A 23904-nucleotide genomic window follows, 5' to 3' on the forward strand; every position below is an offset into this window, starting at 1 on the left:
AATGATCGTTTTTAAAAAAAAAACAAACAACAACATTGCTGTTATCTACATTGCAGCGCCGATCACATTCAATAGGAGATAGGGATTTGATAATATGGTGACAGAGCCTCTTTAACTAAGCCTTATGAACTTGGATCATGTGTTGGATAACAGGTGGATCCTGCATGATGGGAACGGGATTTTGCGCTACATAGAGAATACAGAGCATCTGTATTTAAAAAAAGTTAAATAATTTTTTAATAAAGACTACAAAAAAAGTTACACCAAATACACTAACTGACCTGTTTATTCTAAAAAAAAAAAAATGCTCTTCAAAGGTTTACGAAGCGTTTAACCCCTTAACGATCGCCAATACGCCTTTTCACGGCGGCCGTTAAGGGTGCTTATGCCAGAGTGCCGCCTTTTCACAGCGCTCTGACATAAGCCTGGCATGGGTGTCCTGTGCCAGCTAAAGCGGGTGTCAGGCGGTCTAAAGACAGTCGGACACCTGCACTAACGGGCGGGATCGATTTCAATATCGATTTTACCCGCTTAAACCCGTAGATACGGCGCTCAATAGCGAGCGCTGCATCCAAGTGGTTTTGGAGGGAGGGCGCTCCCTCTCTCACCCCATCGGCACCCTGCAATTGCAGGGTGCCAATGGCTTCTATGGCAGCCGGGGGCCTAACCAAGGCCCCTAGGTCTGCCTGTAGTGAATGCCTGCTATGCCATGCCTAAGGCATGACCTAGCAGGTGCATGTCCGTTTTACACTGACAGGCAATAATACGCTGCAATAAAGAAGTATTGCAGTGTATTATAAGAGCAATCATAATATTGCATAGTGAAGTCCCCTTGCGGGCCTAAAAATAAAGTTATCAAAATTGTAATAAAGTTAATAAGAAATAAAAATCCCAAATAAAAAAAAATAAAAACACACTTTTTCCCTTTTTAAAATATTTTAATATGAAAAAACCCCCAAAAAATTAAAACATTACACATATTTGGTATCGCAGCATCCGTAACGACCCCACCTATAAAGCTATTATGTTATTTAACCTGCATGGTGAACGCCGTAAAAATTTAAATTAAAAACAATGCCAGAATTGCTGTTTTCTGTTCATCCTGCCTTCAAAAAAATGTGATAAAAAGTGATCAAAAAGTTGCATGTACTCCAAAATGGATCCAAAAAAACCTAGAAGTCGTCCCGCAGCAAACAAGCCCTCATACAGCTCCATCAGTTTAAAGAGGCTCTGTCACCAGATTCTCAAATCCCTATCTCCTATTGCATGTGATCGGCACTGCAATGTAGATAACAGTAAAGTTTTTTTGTTTTATTTAAAAGTTCATTTTTGGCCAAATTATGAGCTATTTTATATATATATATATATATATATATATATATATATATGCAAATGAGCTTTGAAATGGACAATTGGGCATTTTTTTTTTGTTATGTCCAACTGGGTGTGTTTACGTGTATGACGCTGACCAATCAATGACCAGTCAGCGTCATACACTCATCTCCATTGATTTACACAGCAGCGATGTGCAGCCGCATAACCAGAGATTAACGTTAATCAAGTGTCCTGATAATGAATACACATGATCATCCAGCCTGGACGTCATGTGTATTCAGAATCCTGACACTTCTGAATCTTTTCTGTGAGATTCCCGCAACCCACGCGTAATCTCGCGAGATTGCGGAGGTAAACGAGATTTCGTTTCCCTTGCTGGAAATCTCAAAGAAAAGATTCAGAAGTGTCAGGATTCTGAATACACATGACGTCCAGGCTGGATGATCATGTGTATTCATTATCAGGACACTTGTCCATTTCAAAGCTCATTTGCATATATATATAAAATAGCTCATAACTTGGCCAAAAATGAACGATTAAAAAACAAACAAAACTTTACTGTTCTCTACATTGCAGCGCCGATCACATGCAATAGGAGATAGGGATTTGAGAATCTGGTGACAGAGCCTCTTTAAAAATAAAACAATTATGGCTCTTAAAACATGGCGATGCAAAAACAAATATTTTTTTAAAAAAAAGTGTTTTTACTGTGTGACAGTAGTAAAACATACAAAATCTATATAAATTTGGTATCGCCACAATCTTAATGACCCACTGAATAAAGTTATGTTATTTATACCACACCGTAAACGGCGTAAATCTAAGACGCAAAAAAGTGTGGTGAAATTAATGGTTTTTTTTCCATTACCCCCCCCCAAAAAGTTAATAAAAGTTAATCAATAAATTATATGTACCCCAAAATGGTGCTATTAAAAAACACAACTTGTCACGCAAACAACAAGACCTGATACAGCTATGTCGACAAAAAATTAAAAAGTTATAGCGCTTGGAATGCGATGATGGAAAAACGCAAAAAATAGCTTGGTCATTAATCCGTTAGTGACCGCCAATACGCCTTTTCACGGCGGCCACTAATGGGCTTTATTCTGATGCATATGCCTTTTCACGGCACTGCATCAGAATAAATAACCATAGCAGGGAGCCGTTAAATCTCCCTTCTCTCAGCTGCCAGAGGTAGCTGACGGCTGGGGGCATCTCTGCTCGAACGGATGAGATCGATATAAGTATCGATCTCACCCGTTTAACCCCTCAGATGTGGCGCTCAATAGCGAGCGCTGCATCTGAGTGGTTTTGGAGGGAGGGAGCTCCATCTCCTACCGACACCCGGCGATAAGATCGCTGAGTGTCTGTGTCTCCGATGGCACCCGGGTACCTAATAAATGCCTTCTAGGTCATGCCAGAGGCATGGCCTAGCAGATGCCTGTCAGTTTTAAACGGACAGGCAGTAATACACTGCACTACAAAAGTATTGCAGTGCATTTTAAAAGCGATCGGATGACTAGTAGGACTAGTAAAAAAGTTTAATAAAGTTAATTAAAAAAATGAAAAACCCACGTTTTCCCCCAAAATAAAGCAAAAAAGTTACACATGTTTGGCATCGCCGCGTCCGTAACGACCCCGACTATAAAGCTATTACATTATTTAAACCGCTCGGTGAACGCCGTAAAAAAATAAAATAAAAGACAATGGAAAAATTGCTGTTTTCTATGAATCCTGCCTTAAAGAGGCTCTGTCACCACATTATAAGTGCCCTATCTCCTACATAAGGAGATGGGCGCTATAATGTAGGTGACAGCAGTGCTTTTTATTTAGAAAAACAACCTATTTTTACCACTTTATGAGCGAATTTTAGCTTTATGCTAATGAGTTTCTTAATGCCCAAGTGGGTGTGTTTTTACTTTAGACCAAGTGGGCGTTGTACAGAGGAGTGTATGACGCTGACCAATCAGCATCATACACTTCTCTCCATTCATTTACACTGCACTAGCGATATAGCTATATCGTTATGTGCAGCTACATACACACACTATGTTACTGCAGTGTCCTGATAATGAATATACGTTACCTCCAGTCAGGACGTGATCTGTATTGAGAATCCTGACACGTCTGAATCTTTTCTGTGAGATTTCCAGCAAGGCAAACGTAATCTCACGAGATTACGTTTGCCTTGTTGGAAACTTAAGGAATCTATCTAGGGGCATAGTGAGCATTTAGACCCCACAGGTCTTTTGCAGAATTTATTAGAATTAGGCCGTGAAAATGAATATCAACATTATTTCCACTAAAATTATATTTCCACTGAATTTTTTCATTTTCACAAAGGATAAAGGAGGAAAAAGCCGCCCAACATTTGTAAAGCAATTTCTCCCGAGTATGGCAATACCCCACATGTGGTCATAAATGTTTTTTGATTAGAAAGTAATTAACCCTTTCCGGACTGAACCGTTTTTTGCTTTTTCTTTTTCCCTCCCCGCTTTCCAAGAGCCATAACTTTTTTATTTTTCCGTCAGTAGAGTGGTGTGAGGGCTTATTTTTTGCGGAACGAGCTTTAAATTTTATTGGTAGCGTTTTTTGGTACATACAACTTTTTGAGCACTTTTTATAAAAAATCTTGGTAGAGCCAAGGTGACCAAAAAAATAGCGATTTTGCAGTTTTACATTCTTTTTCACGGCGTTCACCGTTCGAGTTAAATAATGTTATATTGTAATAGTTCTGACTTTTACGGATGCAGCGATACCAATTTTGTGTATTTTTATAATTTTTTTACATTACTTTAGAGAAAAAAATGTGAAAAGGTTTTTTTTGTGACTTAAAATATTTATTACATTTTTTTCACTAATAATAACTATTTACTTTTGTTTTTACACATTTTATATGCTCCTGTAACAGCGCGACTGCTGTTTTTGTCCGTTAGTCATGGGTGTCCACTCTAATGCACAGCTGACACCTGCAGCATATGGTTCAGGCTCAGCGCGAGTGCCCGCTCCATACATCACCCCCCACACCACGACATGCTATGTCGTGGTGCGCAAAGGGGTTAATGCTCAGCGAATGGTGCAGAGTGAAAATTACAATTTTCCACTGATATGCCATTTTAGTGCACTGTATGATATGCCCAGTTTGTGCTACTGTAGACAAATACCTCATAAAATATTAACCGGGTTCTCCCGGGTATGGCGATGCCAGATCTGTGGCCGTAAACTGCTGTTTGGGCACGCTGTAGGGCTCAGGAGGGAGGGAGTCGCAATTGGCTTTTGGAGCGCAGATTTTGCTTGGTAGTAGTTCTGTTTGGCGTTTTGCTGGTATTTCAGTTTATAATATGGGGGCGTATGTAAACTGAGCAGAGTACATCAGGGCATAATAAGAGGTTTTAATAATGGGGTAAATAAATAATAATCCGCAGATATGTGGCCAGTATTGCACTGATAAATGGCGCCAGATCTTATCCGCTTTTGGAACACTGCACATTTGCATCGCCATATTCTGAGAGCAGAACTTCTTTATTTTTTCTTCACCGGAGCTGTGTGAGGGCTTATTTGTCGTAGTTTTCATTGGTACCATTTTGGGGTACGTGCAAATTTTTTTGATCACTTTTTATTCCAGTTTTTTGGCAAGCAAGGTGACAAAAAACCATCAATTCTGACAATGTTTTTTCTTCTTTTTTTTTAATGCGGTTCACCCTTGGCTATAAATGACCATTTTACTTTATTCCGCGGGTCGATATGATTACGGAGATACCATTTGTATATCGGTTTTTTATGTTTTGCAGCGTTTGCGCAATAAAATCACTTATTTCACCATATTCTGGACTTTTTTTTGTGGGATGGGTTATAGTTTTTATTGGTCCCATTTTGGGGTACATACGACTTTTTGATCACTTTTTGTTGTATATTTTGGGAGGAGTGGTGACCAAAAAATAGTGATTCTAGTGTTGTGTTTTTAACTTTTTTTTTTTGCGGTGTTCACCGTGCGGGAAAAATAATATTATAGCTTTATAGTTGGGGTCGTTACGAATGTGGTGATACCAAATATGTGTACTTTTTTTTAACATGTTCATTTTTTTCCTATAATAAACGACATTTTTATTATTTTTTTTTTACTTGTCCCACTATGGGACATTTAGACTTGCAGCTCTGATCGCTGCTGGAATACATTACACTACCTACGTAGTGTAATGTTTTCTAACGGTCATTGTGACGTGACAGTCACTCTGACAGGAAGCTGCTGGTCCTCATAGGTTTCCGTACATGGCAGCCCGGAGGCCATTGTCTGGCCTCCGGTTGCCGTGACCTGAATCGCCAGCCCCCGCAAATGCATGCGGGGGGCTGCCGATCTGCTCTAAACCTCTTCAATGCGGCGATCGCAATTGACCGCCGCATCGAAGGGATTAATTGCCGATTTCGGCAACGGGGAGAGCAGGGCAGACACCCTGCACATTTAACCGCCGCTGCGGCGTAGCGCCGCTCGGCGGTTAACTGTTAAAGCACGGGCGTAACTGCACGCCCAGGCGCGCAAAGTTACTGCTCACCTGGATGTGCATGTACGCCACGGTGCGGGAAGGGGTTAAGGTTTAAAATAGGCTGGCCATTAAGGGGTTAAAGGCTATGTATACCTTTGAAATCGTTGTTCTTTCTTGTTTTTTTTTTTTTTTTTGATTTTCATTCGTGTGATTTGTGCAACTTTCTAAATACTTTTTAAGAAATTATTTTTACTTTTTGAGATTCAGCTGCTTTTTATCCTGTATACAGAGCAGCTGTATCTTGCACTGAAACCTGTATCTGTCAGGTCCGCGGGACTGACGGGTTCAGTGTCGGGGTGTGCTGGTTGTGTCTGACACGCAGGATCCACCTGTTATCGATCACATGATAAAAGCTCGATTTTAGCGCTAGATACAGCTGCTCCGTATACAGAATACAAAGCAGCTGTATCCCAAAAAGTACAAATAATTTAATAAAAAGTATTTAGAAAGTTGCACAAAACACACTGATACACATTTTTATTTTAACCCCTTAATGACCAGCCTATTTTAGACCTTAATGACCAAGCTATTTTTTACGTTTTTCAATCGTCGCATTCCAAGAGCTATAACGTTTTTATTTTTGCGTCGACATAGCTGTATAAGGTCTTGTTTTTTGCGGGACAAGTTGTATTTTTTAATAGCACCATTTTGGGGGACATATTATTTATTGATTAACTTTTATTAACTTTTTTTGGGGGGAAATAGAAAAAAATCTGAAATTTCGACACACTTTTTTGCGTCCTAAATCTACGCCGTTTACCATGTAGTACAAATAACACAAGTTTATTCAGCGGGTTGTTACGATTGCAACGATACCAAATTTGTATCGTTTTTATATGTTTTACTACTTTTACACAGTAAAAACGCTTTTTTTCAAAATTATTTGTTTTTGTGTCTCCATATTTGAAGAGCCGTAACGTTTTTATTTTTCGCCGATGCAGTTGTATGAGGGCTTTTTTTTTGCGGGAAGACTTGTAGTTTTTATTGGTACCATTTTGGAGTAGATGCAACTTTTTTATCACTGTTTAATCACATTTTTTTAAAGTCAGCATTCGCAGAAAACAGCAATTTTTCCGTCGTTTTTTATTTAATTTTTCACGACGTTCACCGTGCGGGTTAAGTAATGTAATAGCTTTATAGTCGGGGTTGTTACGGATGCGGCGATACCAAATATGTGTAAATATGTTGTAAGGACACATGTTGAATATGAAATTCAGTTTTGGGCTTTAATTTGTAAAAAGGATATAAGGGAGCTAGAGAGGGTTCAAATGTGGGTGACTAGATTATTTAATGGGTGGGAGGTGTCTCTTACAGTGAAAGGTTAGAAGAAATGGGCTTGTTCAGCTTGAAAAAAAGACTCCTTAGAGGTGATTTTGTTAACATGTATAAGTATATGTGTAGTCAATACGAAAAACCGTGATTTGATTTTTCCTAGGACTTTACTAAGGACCAAGGGATATTCATTGCGTGTGGAACAAAAGGGGTTTCAGACATCAATATAGGAAAGGCTTCTTTACAGTTAGAGTTGTCAAACTATGGAGTGCCCTACCCCAAGAGGTAGTGATGGAAGATACTATGTCAGCATTTAAAAAAAAGGGCTAGATGTTTATTTAATGACATTGAGAGTTATAACTAATCTAGCAATCAAAGACGTATAATTCCTTGAGAAAGGTTGAACTCGATGTATACAGAGGTCGCACGACATATTTTTCAGTAGGGGAAAAATACTCCTCTTAGCATTTTGTGAGTAGTATTTTTAGCCAAGGAGTACGTAGTTTGCGGTAATTTTAAGTTAATAATATGTAAGCATACGTGATATTAAAAACTTGTTATTTCTACAGAGAATCAATACTATAACTTATTACATTGCTTTCATGCATAAATAGGGAGTTTAGTTAATTTTAAACCTGTTTTATATTCTACACTGATTATAAGTGTGAACCCTACTCTATCACTCAGGGGGCAGGGCAATATACCATGCGAACGGACCAAATCAACACAATACCAGTTGAAATACTAAACTGGAACAGTGAAACTTGTCTTATAATGTTTGTGTATCCCAACTGCCATCGCAAGGACATCCATTTTATGCGGACTGTAAAAATCAAAGTAGTACTACACTACGGCACCCAGAACAACAGATTTGCGCAGTCAAAATAAAATATGTGTGTGGGGGCATGGCACATCTTATACATATACACTTATACACACACATACGATTATCAGACATTTCAATAAAAATTATGGTATATGAGTTTTTCCTGTTTAAAACATTGTCTGTGTGATAAATTGGAAGGATTTTTACCACCACTAAACCAATTTGTCCTTAAGATCACAGCGCCTCACTCACAGCTGGCTGCGAACAAGGAGCTTTCTTATTGGCTCTCCTTCACAGGCGCTGCACGCAAGTATAGCACCGTGGTGCTAATTTTGAGAAAGCTATCTATTGAAGAGGGAGAGGAGCACCACATCGATATAATTGCGTGCAGCGCATGTGCAGGAGAGATAACGGGTTCAGTTTCATGCGTAAAAATACGCATGAGACTGCTTTTCAAGCGTAAAATTGTCTGTACAGGCGTTATTGCCACCTCTGGATGGATGTGTCTTTTTTTCAATCTATGTAACTATTTAACATGCCGACGTGAGTTTTGCTAGTATGGCCTCAATATCCTGACATCCCACGATTCTATTAAACCGTACGTTAGATTGATAGATCACCGGACATTCACTGCCACCACCGCTTATGGAGCTGGCTTAAACCAACGCTATACATTTAGGGCGGAGCCCGTAAATAGTGTATAGTTTAGCAGGGCAAGCCATGGCCTTTAGTAGGAGATTTGAGTGATTTCCAGTCGAGAAGGATAGTCTTTTTGGCATAAATTTGCAGATCTTTCATTAGCGTGTTAGAAGCTACTCTAGTATCTACTTCTTTCCCATATAGTGTAAGTACAATTTTAAACTCATTTTATTGAAAATACACAGTGCACAAGGTATGATAAACATAACATTTTGGGTGACATGCAAGAAACCCATTATTTCAATGTAACATAACCATACAAACAACAACCTCGATCTCCGTTACACAATGAGAATAAGATGTGGTACATCCTTTTCCGGTATGTTACTGAGTATAACCATTACATTTATAGGAACAAAAGCAATGCAAATATATACAACCCTGTTATAAATACTTGTACAATCCCGGACTAATCTCGTCCAACCCCCTATCGAACCTCCCCCCTCCAGTTGGGGCCCGCTACCCCGTCCCTGCTTACTCAATTAAACCCCAAGACTGTTTAGGGAGGACCTGAGGTCCCCTACATTAAATGATGCAAGAGGCGATGAGCACCAACTACCCCACACTTCCAGAAATTTATACGGACATCCTCTATGTTTGTATACTAGATTAGCGTAAGGTATTACTGAGTTGAGCAGTGATTTCCATTGTGGAACCGTTGGGTGAAGATCTCCCATCCAACGAAGTGCAATAGCCTTCCTGGCCATGAACAGGGTCTCCCGTAAAAATATACCTTCATAGTGTGACCAGGAGTTTGGCGAGATCAGACCCAACAAACATAGCCCAGGCTCACAGGGGACTCGTTTACCTGTTACTGATGAGAGAAAGTCTGTGACCTCTCTCCAGAATTTAGCTATTACCGGGCAGTGCCACACCATATGGTCAAAGTCTGCCCGACCATGCTGGCATCTTTTACAACTAGCCGAGGAAGATCTGCCCATATGCAATAGCCTGGTAGGAGTTATATAACATCTATGGACAATATATAGCTGCGTCATTTTATTATTAGCTTCTGGTGAAACTGCAAGATGTGAAGACATTGCATCAAGCCAATCCCCCTCAGTCAGGTTCGGAATCAGCCCCTTCCATTTGAGTTCCACCGCACATCCCGCATGTGCTAACCTTTTGAGACAGCAGGAACGTGTAAACTACTGATATCAGGCCCCGCGGGCCTTGTGTTCGAAGCACCCCTATAAGGGGTAGGGAAGATATCAAAGTCTGAGCGTGTCTGAATTGGGCCCTGAGAGCGTGGTGCAGCTGTACACATCTAAATGTATCCCTCTCTGGCACCTGGAATGTATCTTGTATCTCCCTTGCTGATAACGCGTGTCCATCTCCAGTACTCAAATGCTTCATTTGTGTCACCTCTAAACCCTCCCAGAATGCATGATCCTGAAATCCCAAAAAGTGAGGTAATCCATGGTTGGACCACAACGGCAACTCCGCTACCGTATCTTTAAATTTCAGCAGTGATTTTGCATGAGCCCACACCTGCTTCGCCAGTTTAATCAACGGTAACGTATGCTTAGGGCTAAAATCATGTGGTTCTAGAACGGGCCATAAGTTAGGTACTCTGAGAAAATGTGCTAAATGATGTTCGGCATTGGGCAATGGATCATCCAACATCCACAGCCTAATATAGCTAAGTTGACCTGCCAAATAGTATAAAAACACATCCGGTAGGGCCGCTCCCCCCCTCTGTTTGGGCCTCTGCAGAGTGTCTATTTTGAGCTTATGTCTATTCTTTCCCCAGATAAATGGAGTAAATATAGAGTTGACCAAATTAAAGAACTTTTTAGGAACCATTGTGTCCGCGTGCTCCAAGACATATAGCAATTTAGGTAACACTACCATTTTAATTAGGTTAATTCTACCTGCCACTGATAAGGGGAGTGACTTCCAGACTGCAAATTTATCTTTCAAATATGAAAGTAGAGGGTACACATTAATATCGTATGAGTGTGAACTATCCCTAGATATCCAAACTCCCAGGTATTTAAAACTATGCACCACTTGTAGACCCTGAAAATGTGAACCCCACCCACAATTGTTAGAATGGAGAGGCATGAGATAGGACTTACTCCAGTTAACATGCAGGCCCGAAAAACTGCTAAACACCTCCATCAACCTCATAGCCCTGGGTAATGAGGCATTCGGGTTGGCCAGGAACAGCAGCATATCGTCAGCGTAAAGTCCTATGCGGTCTTCCCGCGGTCCGATACGAATTCCCTGAAAGGCCCTATCACTTCGAATCCCTATAGCCAGGGGCTCTATGGCGAGTGCGAACAATAATGGGGACAATGGGCACCCCTGTCTCGTACCCCTATGAAGCAAAAAGGAGGGGGACAAAATCCCATTAACCACTACCGAGGCTCGAGGCTCTTTATATATGATCGTAATCCATTTGATAAAGGTAGTTCCAAACCCAAATTTCCTGAGGACCTCTCATAGGTATGTCCACTCTACAGAGTCAAATGCCTTGGCAGCATCCAAGGATGCCAGCGCCCAATCCTGCTGCTCCCACCACCCCATCTGAGTAACCACCTGAGCTCTACGAATACTATCCGAAGTGGATTTCCCTGGTATAAAACCGGTCTGATCAGAGTGTATGACATCATTGATGACCCGCGCTAGTCTATTGGCCATTAATTTAGTCAGTATCTTATAGTCTATGTTAAGCAGTGATATGGGACGGTAGGAGCCACAATCCTCTGGGTTCTTGCCTGGTTTCAGAATAACTACTATGGTAGCTTCTTTCATAGAATCTGCCAGGTCCCCCGCCAATAAGCACGCCTCAAATAGAGAAAGAAGTTGGGCTGACAGAACCTCAATGTATTGAATATATACTTCCAGAGGAATCCCATCCGGGCCCGAGGCCTTACCTTTAGTCATATCCAATATACACTCAGAAATCTCCTCTACTGTGAAGGGGGACTCTAGTAACTCACAACCCTCCTCCGTCAACTGTGGAAACTGCATGTCATCCAAATATTTCCCCAACTCTTCCATTGAGTGCCCATCCCTAGACGTATATAAGTCCCTATAGAAGTCTGCAAATTGAGCCACTATCTCCTGGGAGGTATGGACCAAAACATTCTGAGCGTTTCGAATGTTCAACACTGGAGGAGACAAGGTATTCTGTCTCACCACATGAGCCAAGAGTTTGCCGGATTGGTTACCCAATTCAAAAAAGGATTGGTTCCAGTGAAGAAGATTCTACGTTCCGCCTTCTCCTGCAGTACTAGAAGATAATCCCTCCCCACCGAGAGCCAAGCCTCCCTGTTTTGTGGGGAGGGATCACCCACAAACGCGGCCTCCAATTCTCCACACTTTCCCGCCAAATCCCTTTCCCTTTGGGCCAAGGAGCGCTTAACAAATGATATTGATGATTTCAGGCAGCCTCTCAAATACGCTTTCAGCGTATCCCATCGTAGTAACCCATTCTGCTCCTGCCTATGTCCTTCGAGAAAGACATCTAGCTGATCTGGGATCCTATCGTTCGGTTTTATTAACTGGAGCCAAAACGGGTGAATTTTAAGGGCCCCCCTCCTACCCACCTCCGGTAATGACATTTGCAGAAGAATCGGACTGTGATCAGAAATTGCTCTGGGAAGATGTTCAATGCTTTCCATAGAGTTATATACAGAGGACGTGCCAAAAATATAATCTATACGAGACAATGCATCAAATTGTGGTGTATGACATGTGAATTCACGAAGTCCCATATGACTAACACTCCACAGATCTACCCAGCCTATCTCCTCCATTAATGAGGCCAATGGGGAGACCCCTTGTCTTACGTCACCCTCTCCCCTCAACAGGAACCGATCAATAGACTGATCCATTATAAGGTTCATGTCTCCTAGGAGGATCACTCTGGCTTCTTGATATGCGGAAGCAAAGGAAACCGCCTCCCTAAGTAGTGCCAGAGACCCTGGCGGTGGGTTATATATCCCCATTACGACATAAGGTGTGGAGTTAATGTTGGCATGCACAAATACGTATCTCCCCTCAGGATCAATTCTGGTATGCATCACTTCCCACCTAAGAGTTCTATGTATTAATAGAGATACCCCTCTAGAGGCAGAAGTTCTAACAGTGTCTACTCCACTGAATCCAGGGCTTACATAAAAACTGTACTGTGTCTGCTGTCAGATGCGTCTCCTGAAGACAAATTATATGTGGGTTCACATTCTTAAGCACAGAAAAAATCATATTCCGTTTCCTTGGAGTCCCCATGCCCCTCACATTCCAGGACAAGAACATAAGTGACGCCATACTTAGAACACTCTCTATGTACCGATAACAGCCCTTCCCTCTCCCCCTCCCCCTCTCCCTAGGTAGTGCCATTCCCTGATATGCAGCTCTCAAAATGTAAGGTACTCGTTGTCTGACATAGTGTAAAACAGAGATCAAAAACATGAACCACATAAAAACCCATTTAGCCATCAGGAGCTCAACAGGAGCTCAATAGCTATATACTATATATGCAGGGGGTAGCTTCCACCGCTAAGGAATATACACAGTGGAATCACAAATCAGGCTGCGTACTCCAACAAGTTCCCCCCTGCAATGTGCTTTACTGTGCCACAGAATAGGAGGAACAACCACCCGTTGGTCAGAATCCCCTATTAACACTTCGGTAACCTACTACAATCACATATCGTGACAGGAATAATATATGATCTGAAACCATTCTGAACTCCGAACCCCGTTATAGGCATAATACAGGAAGATAAAGCATTATGAAAGGAAACTTTAAACATTGTCTCCCCCATGTATAACCTCTCCCCACATGCAAGACAGCAAATGTCCGTTCAGGATACATATTCACCATGCCAGCGCTTAAGTCCCCAAGAAATCCTTCATCTTCTAGGCGACCTCATATTCCTCAGCTACCATTCATCCGCCTCCTCCGGATTGGCAAAAAATACTGCTCGACCTCCATCGACGACTCTCAAGCGGGCCGGAAAAGCCATAGAATATGGAATTTGTCGGTCTCGCAGCTTTCGTTTAATCATCACAAACGATGCGCGTTGACGTTGTAGTTCCGGAGAGAAATCGGGGAAAATCGACACCGTGACGTTGTCCACTTTAATGGCCCCCTTGCGTCTGGCTGCCTGCAGGACCAGATCCCGGTCCTTAGAATTTAATAGTCTCGCCAGGAATGGTCGAGGATTCGCTCCAGGGGGTGGCGGCCTCGCCGGAACCCTGTGCGCTCTTTTCACTGCAAAAGCCTGCGAAAACACGGTATCTGGAAACATATCTTTCAGCCATTTCTCTGTAAACTCGTCCGGACGGGATCCTTCTGCTCGTTCTGGTAGGCCTATGATGCGAAGGTTGTTCCTCAGCCGGTTCTCCAAATCATCCGCTTTCTGGCGCCATAAATCCACCTTGCCAGAGAGGTCTCGAAGAGTGCGGGGTATATTAGCTGTACGGTCCTCCAGGTCGGACAACCTGGTTTCAGCATGCTCGACTCGGTCCCTTAAGTTGTGCAAATCCTGCCTCAGGAGACCCACATCCACCTTAACCTCCTCTATTTTTGTTGTGACCGAGGTCTTGGTCTCTAATATCGCCGCCAGCAGCGTCTCCGATACTTGCTGCAATGTCAGGCCAGGCTGTGCTGTTACCTCAGCCGCAGGGCGTAACTCCGACTGCCCTCCAGGAACTTTTGCCGGCCCCTCTGCTCCATGCTGTGAGGACTCGCCGCGGGCGCCATCTTGGACCGCACCTCGGGCAAACTCCTTCAACTTCTCCGCAGCTCCTGCCGCTTTTGACGGACCCATTTTGCTCCTCGGGGGTCTCTTACCCTTCCTCCGCAAGTTATAAGAAATGGTGGCAACAGTAATTCCTCCGCAGGATAAATAATAGGGGTCTCAGGTCAGAGCCGAAGTTCCGTGCGACCGCTCACATCAGTGCCTGGCCACGCCCCCCGTAAGTACAATTTTAATCGACAATTCTTGGAAGACTCCAGAAGGCTAGTGTCAGAGGACATTCCCATTATCTGCCTATAACATTTCAAGTTTGCACTATATTTTGTCCATTATTTTAGCTTGTAGAAATTGGTCCCATGCTAAGATTATAGGACAGAACAAAGTATTGAGTATTTCCTCCTCATCTGCAAGGCAGGGAATAATACCTTTTATAGATAGTCAAATCTTTATTTTATCATTTTTAATATAGTGGATCTAAAGATGTTCGAGGGGGATGTTGTCTCCCTGTTAAATTGCCTCTTTAAAGTGTCTCTGTAATAAATTTTCTCCCCTGGATAGCCTCCAGGCCAAATGTGTGATCGAGTGGGAGAATGGAATTATAGCGACACTGTAATAGTTTGTGCTTCTCCTTATTGAAGAGTCTATAACAGCCTGCAGAACAGTATGCTTTAGCCTAATTATAGTTTTGTTAGTTTGGTTTATTCTTGTTTTTTTGTATGTATATGATTCTGTTATTTTATTTTAAAGGAGCTAATGAGGTACTACTTGTCATTGGTGGATTTGGTAGCCAACAATCTCCTATAGATGTAGTGGAGAAATATGACCCCAAAACTCAAGAGTGGAGTTTTCTTCCGGTGAGTTAAATGATTCCCTCTAAAAAGTATCTATATTTACATATTTTATATTTTAGGCTTTGATGAGATCAGGCTTGGCATATATGCCGGGCAACGACATATGTCTCCATGCAGCCGATGGATGTCAATAGTGTTTTTTTTGGCCTCTATCAAGGGCTAGTTTAAATCAGTATAACTTTTTTTATATGCTCTATATAAAAGTGTAGTCAACACTGCTTTTCTATGCAGAGACATCCTGCAAAAAAATGTATGCCTATTTTAACATGGGAGCCTAAGGCTGGGTTCACACGACCTATTTTCAGACGTAAACGAGGCGTATTATGCCTCGTTTTACGTCTGAAAATAGGGCTGCAATACGTCGGCAAACATCTGCCCATTCATTTGAATGGGTTTGCCGACGTACTGTGCAGACAACCTGTAATTTACGCGTCGTCGTTTGACAGCTGTCAAACGACGACGCGTAAATGGACTGCCTTGGCAAAGAAGTGCAGGACACTTCTTTGCCACGTAATTTGAGCTGTTCTTCATTGAACTCAATGAAGCACAGCTCAAGATTTACGAGCGTCTCAGAGCGTCTCAGACGCCTCGTAAATTACGAGGAGGAGCATTTACGTGTGAAACGAGGCAGCTGTAAACAGTCTGTCTTTTCACACGTAAATGCCTCTCATCGTGTGAACATACCCTTAGGGTGACAATGTATGCCACTGTATAGAGCCTTCCATCACAGGTATACGTCCGACTGAAGGCTCAGGTGTGATTTGAACAGTTCATTAAACACATATGAGTAGATTCATATATGTGCTTGTCCATTGGCAACACAGTCTGACACTGTCCCATCAGGGCAAAGATAAGACCAGTTGTCAATTTAGTCATGCATTTCTAGGAGGAATAACCAGAATGACAAAACGCAGATTTTTAGGAAAATATTCTACAGAATTAGATGGGTACCATAGATTTCTATGGGTGCTGTTTTTGGAATTTATGTGAATTACACTTAACACAGATATTTACATTGTTACATAGTGATAGTTAGAGAGCTCCCCAAATAGTTTTGTTTCCATGTTCTGATTGGTAAGCAATATCCCTATCAGTATGTCAATGTTCCATAAGTTGAAAAAAAGACACCGGTCCATCAAGTTCAACCCTTCTCAGTCAATTACACGTTCCTTCATCGTCAGATTAGTTATAACCCTCGTTGTCATTCTTCATTAAAGAGGCTCTGTCACCACATTATAAGTGCCCTATCTCCTACATAATGTGATAGGCGCTGTAATGTAGATTACAGCAGTGTTTTTTATTAAGAAAAACGATCAATTTTCACCAAGTTATGACCTATTTTAGCTTTATGCTAATGACTTTCTTAATGAACAACTGGGCGTGTTTTTACTTTTGACCAAGTGGGCGTTGTAAAGAGGAGTGTATGACGCTGACCAATCAGTGACCAATCAGCGTCATACACTTCTCTCCATTCATGTAATCAGCACAGCGTGTGCTGTCACTTACACCCACATTAACGTTACTGAAGTGTCTTGAGGGTAAATAGACATCGCTTCCAGCCAGGACGCGATGTCTATTAAACACTCCCGTCACTTCGGTAACGTTAATGTGATTGGTCAGCGTCGTACACTTCTCTTTACAACGCCCACTTGGTCAAATGTAAAAACACGCCCAGTTGGACAATAAGAAAGCATAAAGCATAAATAGCATTATACCATTAGCATAAAGCTAAAATAGGTTATAACTTGTTGAAAATTTATCATATTTCTAAATAAAAAACACTGCTGTTACCTACATTACAGCGCCGATCACATTATGTAGGAGATAGGGCACTTATAATGCGGTGACAGAGCCTCTTTAAATAAGAATTTAGCTTTTTTTTTTTTAAATACTGTCATATTATCTGCCAGTACTACCTCCTGGGGTAGGGCATTTCATAATTTAACTACTCTTAACTGTAAAGAATTCTTTCCCATATTGATGTCTAAAACGCCTTTCTTCCACACGCTATGAATGTCCCCAAGTCCCTTAAAAGAACAGATTATCTGCTAGTTCTTTTGTATTGACCACACATACAGTGAAGGAAATAAGTATTTGATCCCTTGCTGATTTGACATGAACAGTCTAGAATTTTTAGGCTAGGTTAATTTTACCAGTGAGAGATAGATTATATAAAAAAAATAACATTGTCACAATTATATATATTTATTTGCATTGTGCACAGAGAAATAAGTATTTGATCCCTTTGGCAAACAAGACTTAATACTTGGTGGCAAAACCCTTGTTGGCAAGCACAGCAGTCAGATGTTTTTTGTAGTTGATTATGAGGTTTGCACACATGTTAGATGGAATTTTGGCCCACTCCTCTTTGCAGATCATCTGTAAATCATTAAGATTTCGAGGCTGTCGCTTGGCAACTCGGATCTTCAGCTCCCTCCATAAGTTTTTGATGGGATTAAGGTCTGGAGACTGGCTAGGCCACTCCATGACCTTAATGTGCTTCTTTTTGAGCCACTCCTTTGTTGCCTTGGCTGTATGTTTCGGGTCATTTTCGTGCTGGAAGACCCAGCCATGAGCCATTTTTAATGTCCTGGTGGAGGGAAGGAGGTTGTCACTCAGGATTTGACGGTACATGGCTCCATCCATTCTCCCATTGATGCTGTGAAGTAGTCCTGTGCCCTTATCAGAGAAACACCCCCAAAACATAATGTTTCCACGTCCATGCTTGACAGTGGGGACGGTGTTCTTTGGGTCATAGGCAGCATTTCTCTTCCTCCAAACACGGTGAGTTGAGTTAATGCCAAAGAGCTCAATTTTAGTCTCATCTGACCACAGCACCTTCTCCCAATCACTCTCAGAATCATCCAGATGTTCATTTGCAAACTTCAGACGGGCCTGTACATGTGCCTTCTTGAGCAGGGGGACCTTGCGGGCACTGCAGGATTTTAATCCATTACGGCGTAATGTGTTACCAATGGTTTTCTTGGTGACTGTGGTCCCAGCTGCCTTGAGATCATTAACAAGTTCCCTCCGTGTAGTTTTCGGCTGAGCTCTCACCTTCCTCAGGATCAAGGATACCCCACGAGGTGAGATTTTGCATGGAGCCCAGATCGATGTCGATTGACAGTCATTTTGTATGTCTTCCATTTTCTTACTATTGCACCAACAGTTGTCTCCTTCTCACCCAGCGTCTTACTTATGGTTTTGTAGCCCATTCCAGCCTTGTGCAGGTCTATGATCTTGTCCCTGACATCCTTAGAAAGCTCTTTGGTCTTGCCCATGTTGTAGAGGTTAGAGTCAGACTGATTAATTGAGTCTGTGGACAGGAGTCTTTTATACAGGTGACCATTTAAGACAGCTGTCTTTAATGCAGGCACCAAGTTGATTTGGAGCGTGTAACTGGTCTGGAGGAGACTGAACTCTTAATGGTTGGTAGGGGATCAAATACTTATTTCTCTGTGCATAATGCAAATAAATATATATAATTTTGACTATGTGATTTTCTGTTTTTTTTTAAATATAATCTATCTCTCACTGGTAAAATTAACCTAGCCTAAAAATTCTAGACTGTTCATGTCTTTGACAGTGGGCAAACTTACAAAATCAGCAAGGGATCAAATACTTATTTCCTTCACTGTATATTTATACATGTTAATAAAATCACCTCTAACGCGTCTTTTTTCCTATCTGAACAAGCCCAATCTTTTTCGTCTTTCATTATAATAAGAGACCTCCCATACAATTTAATAATCGAGTTACTCGTCTTTGAACCCTCTCCAGCTTTCCTATATCTTTTTACAATGTGGAGCCCAAAACTAAATACCATGTTGAAAATGTGAACTTACCAGGGATTTATAGAAGGGTAATGCTACATTTGAATTACAGCTTTTTATCTATCTTTTTATACACCCTAAAATCTTAGTTGCTTTTGCAGCTGCTACTTGACATTGAGTGTTGCTTACCTTAATTGTAGCCAGAATACCCAGGTCCTTCTCTTGTTCTATTATCCCCAGTTATAATCTATTTGATACATATGAATTAAAACTATTCCTGCAGCCTACCTGCATTATTTTACGTTGATCAACATTAAAATTGATCTGCCGTTACATTTTTACCCATGCTGCCTGCTTATTGAAGCTTTTTCTGTACTATTTTACAATCAAGCTAAGTATTTAAGTATCCTACAAAGTTTTTTTTATTTTGAGCAAATACTGACAACTTACTATCAATTCCATCCACAAGGTCATTAATAAAGAGATTTTTTTTAAAAATGGGCCTAACACATATCAATGTGGTACCCCACTGTTGACTTCAGCCCATTTTTAGTAAGTACCATTTATAATGACTTTTGTTTTCTGTCCCTTAACCAATTCTTTACCCACGTGCATACGTGGTCTCCCAGTCCCTTCCTCTGTAGCTGCCGAACAAGTCTGTTGTGTGGTATAGTATCAAGTGCTTTTGCAAAATCCAGATGGCCAACATCCAGATTTTCACTAACCTTCTCAAAGAAACTGAGCATGTTGGTTAGACATGACCTGATTTTCATGAAATCATGCTGGATATTCGATTATTCACCACTATATACTTTTGCAGTTTTTCTTAGAATATCTTCCAATTTGACATACCACAGATGTCAAACTTAATGTTTTTTTGTTTCGTGGTTTTCCCTTTGTTATATACCCTTTTAGAGGGATACTCTTATTTTAGAGATTTATGGCATACCCACAGAATATGCCACAAATGCCTGATAGGTGCGGGTTCTAACTCTGGGACCATTACCTAGCGGGAGAATTGGCGGTCTGGTTCATTGGAGAGGTGGCCCATGCTTGTGCACGGCCCTCTCGATTTAGCTTTTTTGTAACTCCAATACAATAGACTCCAACAGATAGGGCTGTGCACAGCGTGGCAATGATCCATTGAAGAATATGGAGAAAGAGATGGCTGGTAAATTGCTAAACGGGGTCACTATCAGGCATTTACGGCATATCACCTATGATTGGGATAACCCTTGTAAAGTTTTTTTTTGTAAAACGTTTTTACAAAGGGAATTATTTTAGTATCCCCACTACTGTCTCTCTTTTGACTTTCTGGTGATTAAGGAACAAACAAGACGAAACAAATCTGAGTTAAACCCCATACGTAATACACTTTAAAATAAGAATGTGTTAAATCTAACAAAGTTATTAATAATGTAGCTGTTAATATGTATGCCCATAAAACATCAATATGTCCCTCTAAGGCCCAGTTCACATAGTTTTTTTTTTGGGTGCTGATTTGACGGGAAATTGATTTCAATGGGAGGCGGAGGTGTTATTTTTCGCGGCGGCTTTGAGCTGCTCCCGGTAAAAAAAAGGCGCATGTTCTTACTTTCTGCAGTTCCACCTCTGACCTCCAAATGAAATCAATGGGAGGAAGAAAAAGCATTTTTCGCTGCAAAAATGCGGCAAGAAAGTGCAGGCAGGTCAAAGATTTTTTACTGTCTGCAAATTCCTCTGTATGAACTGGACCTAAGGGGCTAGATGACTGATAATGGTGTAGTACTGTATGGTATTTACTCTTCATGTTTTATTCCTGCTCTCTAGAGTATTACCCGCAAGCGGCGCTATGTAGCCACAGTATCACTCGGGGACCGTGTCTATGTTATTGGAGGGTATGATGGGCGCTCCCGACTCAGCTCAGTGGAGTGCTTGGATTACACCTCAGAAGAGGATGGTGTGTGGTACTCTGTAGCTCCCATGAATGTAAGGCGAGGCCTTGCTGGAGCCACCACGTTAGGAGGTACTGAGGATTTCTATATGGTCCTAAAATACTCTTTAACCGATCAAAAATGGGCTTGTTATACAAGGTTTTGCAGAAATGGTACAAATACCAGGAATAAATATAAAAGTGTTGCTGAAAGTACATGTTCAAAAATACCTCAAATAGTTATTTTTTGCATATAAAATAATAGTATAGCAAGGGAAATCTGCACAACCAGCAAAGCAAGGTATATACGGACCAGAGTAGAGCACCACACCCCAACCCCGCATTTTGCCTTTGCTTCGTACGGGGGTAACATGCATATTAAGTCATGCCAATATTTTTAAATACACATTAGCCAATCAGACCTCTCTCCTACATTGGATTAGTATACAATAATAATATACTGTAAATTACCTAGTGTGTATGCCATGTACAGCAAGGTTGGCATTCTCATAAACATACACCTCTACCCCCTGACATCTCAAGGGCGTGGATAGAGGCGCACGACAGTGTTGTTACGCACTTGAGTTTCCGTAGAGTGGGAGCATGCGCAAGGGATTCTGCATTCCATGGTAACCTCTTTCATAGTGCTTGCATGCTTAAACCCCATTAAGCGTTCCACATCCAAATAAGCTCACTATGCCTGTGTACAATGCACTAGTTAATCCGTGCAGCACAGGAATTATGCACATGCACTAAAATGAAGCGATTTGTAAAAGTATGGCAGCCTCACATAAATAAAAGCATAAATATAATTGCCAATGGGTTACCAATGGTTATATCACACAAATGACATAGTGACCAGGGACAAATACCCAGTGTAAAGACGTACCACACACTCAAAATATCAAGTGAAGTGCCAGCATGCAATGCATAAAATAGAAATACAAAATTACAAACCAAATATATACAATGGTATAAGAACAAATCTAGGCAAATTGTAGGTTTATTCAGATGCTGACACTGCTGTGAATGGCATACATACTATGTAATTGTATTATTTTAGAATACTACTCCGGTGTAGGGCAGCAGTCTGATTGGCTAATGTATATTTAAATAGTTCTGTGACCTGACATGTATGTTACGCCCAGAAAAAGCAAAGGCGAAATGCGTGTTGGGGTGTGGTGCTCTATTCTGGTGTGCATATACCTTGCTTTGCTGGTTGTGCATAATTATTCTCTTAAACCAACTGTTTGAGGTATTTTTGCACATATTTGTTTCTTTATATTTGTTTCTGGTGTTTGTACCATTTCTGCAATACCTTTTCTGGCAATGTAAATATATTATCGTGGGTGTGCTTTTTTGTTTAGATTGTTTCATAAAATATTGGGACCATGTTTGTTTTTTTTTTGTTTTTTTAAAAACACAAAAAAAAACATTCTTGGCCACAGTGGATAAATGATTATTTATTTACATGAGATTAGACATGTTATCCGTATAGTTGAAAAAAAATTCCTTTCAATGCTTATTCACTTAAGCTGGCCATACACATTAGATGTATGTCGGCCAAACCGAACTGCCATCTAATGCATATGGTGGCATCCCAACTGTTTCCCGTTAGCAGATATCGGGAGAAAGAAGGGTCGGGCATTTTGAATTTTAACATTCCCGATCCTTTTGTTCGTTATTATTGGTCTGGCAGCAGCTTTTCCCCTGAGAACATATGCACGCTCTGCCGACAGATATCCTAAATATATGGCCAACTTTAGGAGTGTTATTGTCTTCCTACAGCCTTACTTTTCTGATGACAATTGTACGTCGATTTGCTTTCTTCCTTCACTTAATTAGTTATTACAGCAAGATTATGATGGTTTATATTATATTATTTCAGCTTTTTAGTGTTATTTTATTTTTTTCTTTACAGATATGATTTATGTCTCAGGTGGATTTGATGGAAGTCGACGGCACACAAGTATGGAACGCTATGACCCTAATATTGATCAGTGGAGCATGCTAGGTGATATGCAAACAGCACGTGAAGGAGCAGGACTTGTTGTGGCCAATGGGGTTATTTATTGTCTAGGTGAGAGTGGGAGCGGGAGCAATAATACCTCTTCTAAGCACTAGTTTTAGATTGCTTTTGCATGACCTCACTTTGAATGTGAGTTTCAGGTGGTTATGATGGTTTAAACATTCTGAGTTCTGTTGAAAGATATGATCCTCATACTGGGCACTGGAGCCACGTGACGCCCATGGCTACAAAACGCTCAGGTAATTAAAGCTTTTTATGTGTTTTATGTTTTTTATATGTTGCTCTTCGGGCATATGTGTTATTGTTTGTTCTATAATTACAGGTGCTGGTGTGGCGCTTCTAAATGATCACATATATGTGGTGGGAGGTTTTGATGGCACTGCTCATCTATCATCTGTGGAAGCCTACAATATTCGGGCAGACTCCTGGACAACAATGACCAGCATGACTACACCACGCTGCTACGTTGGAGCCACCGTTTTACGTGGTAGACTTTATGCCATAGCTGGGTGTGTATTTTGAGTTGTAAAATCTGGGAGGTAATTTTCTCTTAAAGGAAATCTCCTAATATTACAACTTATTTATTAACCCCTTAAGGACGCAGCCTAGTTTTGGCCTTAAGGCTCAGAGCCCATTTTTCAAATCTGACATATTTCACTTTATGTGGTAATAACGTCGGAATGCTTAAACCTACCCAAGCGATTCTGAGATTGTTTTCTCGTGACACATTGGGCTTCATGTTCGTGGTAAAATTTGGTCGAAATATTCAGTGTTTATTGGTGAAAAATTGCAAAATTTAGAGAAAATTTTGAAAAAATTGCATTTTTCAGAATTGAAATGCATCTGCTTGTAAAACAGACGGTTATACCACCCAAAATAGTTACTAGTTTCCCATATGTCTACTTTAGATTGGCATCGTTTTTTGAACATTATTTTATTTTTCTTGGACGTT

General features: G+C 41.0%; 1 protein-coding gene across 5 annotated transcripts in view; it reads left to right on the forward strand.

The window, feature by feature from the left end:
• Positions 1–23904, forward strand: part of KLHL12 (kelch like family member 12) — a 102569-nt gene that overhangs the window by 60532 nt on the left and 18133 nt on the right. For all 5 annotated transcript variants that reach the window (XR_012881033.1, XM_075850594.1, XM_075850596.1 and 2 more), the window contains 5 exons: positions 15135–15241; positions 20821–21016; positions 22845–23003; positions 23093–23191; positions 23275–23461. Coding sequence is in view for 4 of the 5 variants with exons in the window: in XM_075850594.1 (XP_075706709.1) it covers positions 15135–15241; positions 20821–21016; positions 22845–23003; positions 23093–23191; positions 23275–23461 (748 nt within the window). In the remaining variant the exon portion in view is untranslated. The remainder of the gene's footprint in view (positions 1–15134; positions 15242–20820; positions 21017–22844; positions 23004–23092; positions 23192–23274; positions 23462–23904) is intronic.

The sequence above is a fragment of the Rhinoderma darwinii genome, chromosome 2 (assembly GCF_050947455.1).
Source record: "Rhinoderma darwinii isolate aRhiDar2 chromosome 2, aRhiDar2.hap1, whole genome shotgun sequence".
NCBI lineage: Eukaryota > Metazoa > Chordata > Amphibia > Anura > Rhinodermatidae > Rhinoderma > Rhinoderma darwinii.